The following is an 8,114-nucleotide window of genomic DNA, read 5'->3' as shown; positions in this document are numbered from 1 at the left end:
CAACCTGGAGGAATCAGGTGCCCCGCGTTGCTCAGTGACGACTGACCAACTAAGGAAGCAGTCTGACAAGCTCTGGAGTGCTGAGCCCATCTTCCTGCCCGGAGGGGAGCGAGAAAGGCTGGGGGATCCTCGGGATCGAGCAATGGCTAAGGAGAAGCCCACGGCCATGGGTGATTTATGCCACGCTACAGTTCCAGTCCCATTTAGGAATCCGTTTCGCTGTGCTTAGAACAACCCAGGCGGAGGATTTGGCACCAGGAAACCCAGGGCAGCACCGCTCGGAGGAAGTTTGTGATCGTACCCCAGCACCATGCCCAGCTCCTTGACGTGAACTCTCATCTGGCCCTTGAGATACTCGGACAGCATCTTGCTTTTGAAGTAGAGCTCCTGCAGCCGATCTTCCAGGTGCATGACACACTAGAAAGCAGAGGGGTTTGCGTCAGGGAGAACACAGCGCTGTATCCAAACCGCATCCAGCCTCAGAGCGAAACAGCACAGACCCCATACATCCATTGCCTTTTCCGTGGCCGTGTCTAGGTGAATAATTAGTGAGACATTCGCTGGCAAGAGTCTTTCTTTTGAGCAGAAGCCTCTGATTGCATGTTAAATCAGAATTAATGAGGCAGTCCTGAATACAGAGCAGCGTCTAAATGGACAGCTCCAACAGCGACATCAGAGGATGCACTGGCTACTAAAATTGCGGCCACAGATAAATAAACTGGGCAGAACCTTGCAACCTCTGTAACCCACGAAGCGAAAGGATGCTTTAAAGACATCGCCCTCTCGATTGCCATTCATACTTACGAAGTTTGGGGATAAGTTATGCTTGTAAAGCTGAAGAGTGGAATGAAGCAGGTTGGAGACGAGACTCGAGACTAACACTTCTTTTCCCAGCTTATTATCAATCATTCGTCTCTGGCTACTGGCCACTTGCACCGTCCATTTGTCCGTGTCTGCAATAATGCAGACGGCTTCTGCAATCGGCTCATCCAGAACAGGATGCTGGAAACAAAAAATGAATAGCAGAACCCTGAGAATGACAAACGACAACGGTCTTTTCACAAAACATCCCCCTCCTGGCCAGCAGGGAGAGCGTCCCAGACACTGCTTCAGCTGAAATGCAGTAACGTGTGCTCACACTGCGTTCCAGCTATTAAAAACAGAGCTTTACTGTAAGCAAGGCATAGTCTTAGAAGGACAGTCGCTGTTTTACATTTTCTTCCAGGCTTGAAAGTGTGCCACTGGCTGACAATGAAATCTTTTGATGTTTGCTATAAAGAGTTCTGACATAGCTGAAGTGTATTTTAAACCCCTAAAGCTGAAAGTATCAAACTCCCAACTTGCTGTTCAACATGGCTGAGTTAATGAGGTCGGTTTTATTCCCAGTTGTCACTGGTTTCTCTTTATGGGAGGGCCAGCAGAGGGAGTCAGCAACCAAGCCTGCACGCCCAGCTCCTCCATTCCTTTCCAAGCAGCGCTTCACCTCCCTAAAGCCATGGAGGTTTTAAAAAGGGCGTTATCTGGAACCCTGCCCCAATGCATTTTTTTGAGCTGGGCTGTTAGGAAGCACCTCCTCCCAAGGAGTCCCACAGGGACTCATCACAGGGCTAGGATGCAGTTACTATTTTGCGTGAAGATAAGCACAGAAAATCTTGCTTGGTCCTTTCACATCCTCTCAGTCGTTGACTTTTTGCAATTGAAGGTTAAGCCTGCTGACGGGCACGCGCCGCTATTGGGGTATTTTTCAGATAAATGTGTTTCATAGCAGCAGCTACCTCACGCTGCTGCCTCTGTTGCCTGAAGTTCAGTTACACTTCACAAATGGTTTAAACGTTCAGCCTAAACCACGATGGCTTACAACAGCGCCTACAACAGCCGTGCAGGGAGCGAACCCCCCCCGCGGGGTTGGGCACACGGGAAGGGGCCGGTAACGCGGGGATCGGCCGCAGGAAGGGTGGCTGTGCTATCCCTGGATGGTGTGATGGGTGTCGTTAACTCGAGAGGTGTGGAAGAAGGCGACGTTTTGGAGGCTCCCAGGGGAGCGCTCAGAGAAGCAGACTGCCTGCTCACCAGTCTGCGCGCGGGTCTGTCCCCATTCCCTTGGGAATAAACGAGAAGGGAGCAGAATCACGCCTTTCAGTGACAGCCTGCTTTCCACTCCTCTCCTGGTGGCTATAAATGGGGTGGGAAATACCACGCTTCCCAGTCATGCCCCAGTTCATCTAAGGAAAAGCTTCCGTGGAGAAGAGATGATTTCCATCACACACGGAAAGTCCCCTTAGGACAATTATCCTTATATTGGTTTCTCCTTTTCTGACAAAGCCAGCACTATCGGACACTTTGACTATAATCCTAAAATAGGAGTGATGCCCCCAAACTATCGAGCATTCCTGATGGTTTCACCGCAGAGAACCCGTTCTGCCCCACAAGCAGCAGCACGCTGGTTAGACGTGCGCAGAAAGAGGAGGGAGCAAAGGGAGCTCCTGGGCAGCCGCATCTTCCCAAGGGCACGAGCCTCTCAGCTGGCTTCAGTGGGAATCCAAGTTTTTTTGTGCTCTGGATTTGCAGTGAAATACCCACATTTTTCAGATACGTTAATTGAGAGAGAAGAAAAAATTGGTGACCTGGGACTGGAGAAACCCGAAGAGAGCTGCAACAGTAAATATTTCCTTACTGTGACAAATACATTTTCCAAATATAGCTTAATTACCTGCACAGCGTGAGACAAATCTGACACCAAACAGTGCCTCAGCTTCTCATCACTTCCTATTCCTTGCAAAACAAAGTCAGGGACGTAAGATGAACAGTAGCCACCTAGTAAGGATCTTCCAAAATTGGCAATACTGGGCTGGACAGAGTTCACTTCAACTAATTTTGACCTGCAAGACAGAGATGTACAATAGTAAACAACAAAGCCAGCTTGCAGAGAGGTTGCATCTTCACATTCATCGTACCTCTTCTAACTTCCGCTCAAGCACTTTTTACAAAGAAAGAGTTTAAAGTCAGCTTTTGCAGTCAGCCCGTTGTGGAAAGGACACGAGCCAAGATCCCAATGCACAATTAATATTTTTTTCCAGACCACTGATCCCTCTATATTCTTTTACAACCAGCAAGCTCAAGACACTTTTCCAACCACTGATGCCAAGTTAGGCTACATTCTTCCAAACATGTGACATGAGAAGAGGCTCTATCTTTTTTAGGCTCTGTTACTGCTGAATAGTACTTACCCAGGGAAGGGAATCTCATATTCTTCTGCCCAATCTTCTTGCTCTCCTCCATAATAGTTACCGCTTGGTCTAGTTAGATCATGACCTGTATCCTCACTTTCGCTGTCACCCAGGGCACTATCTGAACTCTCATTTCTTGGAATGTCCCAGTCAATTCCCGGGGCGACTTTTTTCTCTACGTTTTCTCTGTCCCCATGGGGGACGCGAATAGAGATTTTCTCTCTTTGGTCCTGCTCATTAAAGCAGTTTTTGTAGGTCTCTTGTCGAACAGAGTCCATAAATTTACAAAACTCGCTAGGTGGTTTGCTAGTCTTTGTACACAGCTTTTTAGAAAACTCTAAACTACCGTTGTGAGCAAGGTCTGTAGCTGCTTGCCCTGGAATATCGTCAATAGTCCGGGTTTCAATTGAACTGTCATCAGTAAAATATTCGTCAAACAGACTCATGCTCTCAGCGTTGTATGGATTTGGATTCCAGCTCTGATGCTCACTAGCAACTTGAGGAAAGGGTTCAGCTGTCCCACAGTCTCTATTTTGGTCCTCAACAGTTTGTTTAGCTTCACAGTTCTGATCAGCAGACACTCCTTCCTCCGTTGCTGGCGGGCTGTGATGCCTAGCAATTTGTTCCACTACTGCCTGACTTCTGAGTTCGATGTCTGAATCGGGTGACATGGAATCTCCGATGAGGAAAGTCACCTTTGTCTGAGCTTCGGCAGCACTGCAAGGAAACGCATCGCAGAAGAGCTTATCAGGTGGCTTCTTTTCCACAGCAATACCGGGTGACCTTGTTACACTGACCGCCTGGTTGCCCGATTCCAGCGAGTCTTCATTCCTCCACGCATTTGCTGTTGGCTCCAAATCAGATTCCGTCGCTACACGTTTTTCTGGTGAAGCTGACCCTGTGCACACCATGGTCTCTAGTTTTGTGTCCAGGCAGGGCCTTGGTTGCTTAACATCAACAGCATCTTCCTGGCAATCGTCAGGAACAATAGTTCTACTCTCATCTGAAGAAGTTTCCAGCTCTACCTTCGGAGTGTTTTGCATGTCTTCCCTCTCTTGCTGTGAAACACCTTCTATGTTTTGTGCAAGGGAAATTGGACATTTGCAGTATTTACAGCTACAGTTAGGAGTTCTCATTTCTTCTGACTCCATCGGTAGCAAGTTGCCCCTGTTTTTGTGCATTGTGACAAGCACATACTCAGATTCTTCTACTTCTCCTTTCTCCAGCGTGGTAGTTATAACAGTTCCAGGCATGACAATGGCCTCATCTTCCCCATTTTCTAGAAGATGTGTCTCTTGAAGTTCAGAACATCTGATGAAGTAAGTAAGGAAATAAAGCAATCTCTGTACCAGGTCATGCCTTTTGCCAACCACAACTGTTTTCGCTAATCTCACAGGTGATCCAATAGCCCCATACAGGTCACCTAGAATGGGAAATAAACCAGACAATTATTTTGCATCTGTAAAACAAATTATTCTTCTAACAGACAATTGTTGTGGCCAGTTTTCAAAAGGCCAGGTCTACAACAGGAAAATACTAAAGCAAAAGAGTGAGGAGAGCTATGCTAGTATTTTGTTTTCAATACAGAGAATCCCAAAGATGCTACTGGTATCGTATGTAAGGTGATACGCTGGTCGGGGAGACATCTGATCTCACATATTAGGGAGCATTCGCAGCACCTAACTTCAGTGCCTAGCTTTGGAAGCTCATCTCCTGGGTTCCTTATATAGCCATGGGAGAGAGGAGGCATCTGCTCCGAATTACACTGGATACTGGGCTGAACTTTTACCCACCAAGAGAAAGCTGTAAGGAGACACAAACCCATGCCAAGAACGAGGGCAAAAAGTGACAGTGGCGGGCGCAAAGCTGAAGCCAACCTTCTTCTCTTCCCTCCCCTTGAGCTCTACTATGGGTTGGATGGGTTGTTTTGACGGTACTCCAGATCCATCGGGGGAAGTGCCTGTGCACGTGTTGTTCTGGAGGTATTAGGGCACTGCATGAACTGCATGGATGGGGGGACAAGGGATCCAAGAGGCCTCGAAGGCCAGCCTAACCACAGCGGATCCCCTTGAGTCCCAAGAGCTCTGAAATCAAGTCTTCTTGCCAAGTCCCTAGCACTCCTGCCTATACCAGAATAGGGAAACCTCACAAAACTTTCCTTTACTTTCCTGTCCCTAACCAAATTCCAGGAGAGTTTGCGTGCAGAGTAGGACAATCTGACCAGAGAGTAGGAAGCTCATCTCCTCTTCTCTACTGAGCAATCAGAAGACCGTATGACAAGCTATTCAGGCGACTAGGCTTTCAGACCTTACCCAGGGGGCTGCCTGGTCATGATTTCCTGTACTGTGCTGCTCCTTTGCCTGCTGTATTGAGAGTATGCTCATTTCTTATCAAAAGATGGATTTCCTTTATTTGCCCTTTCCAGAATGAGGCTTATTGATAGCGGCATCCCCCTCCCCACCCCCAAATGTATTTTCCTTGTAGAGGGAGGACCAGAGGAATCATTGAATGGGTTGGATTGGGAGACCTTAAAGACCACCCAGTTCCAACCGCCCTTCCATGGGCAGGAACACCCTCCACTAGACCAGGTTGCTCAAAGCCCCATCCAACCCAGCCTTGAACACTTCCAGGGATGGGTCATGCACAACTTCCCTGGGCAAGCTGTTCCCGCACCTCACCACCCTCACAGTGAAGAATTTCTTCCTTCTATCTAATCTAAATCTGCCCTCTTTCATTTTAAAGCTGTTACCCCTTGTCCTGTCACTACATGCCCTTGTATAAAGTCCCTCTCCAGCTTTCTTGTAGGCCCCTTCAGGCACTGGAAGGCTGCTGTAAGGTCTCCCCGGAGCCTTCTCTTCTCCAGGCTGAACAATCCCAACTCTCTCAGCCTGTCTTCATAGAGGAGGTGCTCCATCCCTGAGCATCTTGGTGACCCTCCTCTGGACCTGCTCCAACAGTTCCATATTCTTCTTATGTTGGGGACCCCAGAGCTGAATGCAGTACTCCAGACAGGGTCTCACGAGAGTGGAGCAGAGGGACAAAATCACCTCCCTCGACCTGGTGGTCACATTTCTTTTGATGCAGCCCAGGATACGGTTGGCTTTCTGGGCTGCAAGCGCACATTCCCAGGTCATGTTGAGCTTCTCATCAACCAACACCCCCAACTCCTTCTCTTCAGGGCTGCTCTCAATGCATTCTCTGCCCAGCCTGTATTTGTGCTTGGGATTGCCCCAACCCATAGGCAGGACCTTGCACTTGGCCTTGTTGAACTTCCTGAGGTTTGCACGGGCCCACCTCTCAAGCCTGTCAAGGTCCCTCTGGATGGCATCCCTTCCCTCCAGCATTGTCGACCACACCACACAGCTTGGTGTCATTGGCAAACTTGCTGAGGGTGCAACTCAATCCCACTGCCCATGTCACCAACAAAGACGTTAAACAGCACCGACCCCTGAGGAATGCTGCTTGACACTGGTCTCCCCGTGGACATCAAGCCGTTAACTGCAACTCTTTGAGTGCAACCATCCAGCCAATTCCTTATCCATGTCTACCTGTCAAAGCCATGTCTCTCCAATGTAGAGAAAAGGATGTCATGAGGCACAGTGTCGAATGCTTTGCACAAGCCCAGGTAGATGATGGCAGTTGCTCTTCCCTCATCCGCCATCATCACCAGGGCAGGTGACCTTAAGAGACCTGCCATAGATGACTAAAGGGGGTTTTACGTTTTGGCTGCCATTTTATAATTGATAATGCCTTAAGAAATTACAGCACATATAAAAAAATTCAGTGACCACCTCTAAGTTTGAAATACACAATTTTGTCTTGTTTTGAATAAAAGACATTTTAACTTGGGGGGGGAAGCAACAAGCACCCATAAAAACCACCACCCGCATACCCATCGTTGTAAAGCTGTTGGATGGTTTAGAGATGTTTGCCACATACCGAGCTGTGCCCACAGTGGGTTGTACGGATGAGTTTTGGCCAGCATGTCCACACTCTGGGAAGAATGCTTTTCCAGGAAGATTCTTATAGGTGGCTGGCCATTCGGCATGACGGTAGGGACCCAGGCCAAGTGGTTAGTCAGGACTGCAGTCAGTAAAGCTGGTAGAAACCTGAAAGCAAAATGTTCAACATCATTTTTTTCCAGGTCCACACTCAGAATGTTAAACTGACAGCAGTTCTACAGTCTGTATGGATCAGGGATTGCAGAAACAACCTAACGAAGTCAGCAGAGATCATCCCTTCGGTCTTGGTTCGTTGGGCAGAGAAGGGAGGGCTGCACCCTCCCTCCCATCCCTGCAAAACTCTTGTTTAGAACACACATTTAAAGCAAAATGAAATATTTTAAACATGTGGCATGTCAGTTCCTCTGTTTGGTAATAATTATGAGACTTCCTATTTTGCAAGCTTTATGTTGTAAAACATCTCAAACCCAACTAACTTTGTTGGCTGTAAAAAACCAGTGGCACTGGGTGGCCTCTGTACTCCAAGAAGGAGATCCCAGACCCTTAGGATCTCTGACTATTGATGAGAAGGAAGGGTATTGCTACCAAACCTGTAGAATAACTAGGTGCTGTAGTCTTTCATCTAACTGTTATGCAATTTCAGCACATACGGCTGCTCCTTTGCAAAAATAAAAACCCCCAAAGTTCTGTAGCTCAGCCAGAAAGGCTGCGTCCTTACACTGGCAAACCAGTTTTCACTAGCTGAGCAAGTAAGGCAAAAAACCTCTCTGAAAAATGTTAACTATCTGATTTATTGTAACGATAGAGCATGGTTTCTGCTCTGTGGAGGGAAGACTTTCCTTCCCAGTCCCTTTTCCTGGCAGGAGGAGCGTGCAGCAGCGCAGCCCAAGAGCCTCCCGCACGCCGACAGATGGTGCTGGTGGCT

General features: G+C 48.0%; 1 protein-coding gene across 7 annotated transcripts in view; it reads right to left on the bottom strand.

Moving 5' to 3' along the window:
* Positions 1 to 8,114, bottom strand: part of FNIP1 (folliculin interacting protein 1) — a 47,091-nt gene that overhangs the window by 1,385 nt on the left and 37,592 nt on the right. For all 7 annotated transcript variants that reach the window (XM_035902424.1, XM_009647001.2, XM_035902442.1 and 4 more), the window contains 5 exons: positions 7,167 to 7,336; positions 3,228 to 4,650; positions 2,711 to 2,879; positions 805 to 1,002; positions 302 to 417 (listed from right to left, as the gene is read on the bottom strand). In XM_035902424.1, the coding sequence (XP_035758317.1) occupies positions 302 to 417; positions 805 to 1,002; positions 2,711 to 2,879; positions 3,228 to 4,650; positions 7,167 to 7,336 (2,076 nt within the window). The remainder of the gene's footprint in view (positions 1 to 301; positions 418 to 804; positions 1,003 to 2,710; positions 2,880 to 3,227; positions 4,651 to 7,166; positions 7,337 to 8,114) is intronic.

This window comes from Egretta garzetta, unplaced genomic scaffold, assembly GCF_000687185.1.
Source record: "Egretta garzetta isolate BGI_Z169 unplaced genomic scaffold, ASM68718v1 scaffold1, whole genome shotgun sequence".
Taxonomy (NCBI): Eukaryota; Metazoa; Chordata; class Aves; order Pelecaniformes; family Ardeidae; genus Egretta; species Egretta garzetta.
This window is presented reverse-complemented; position numbering and strand designations above follow the sequence as displayed.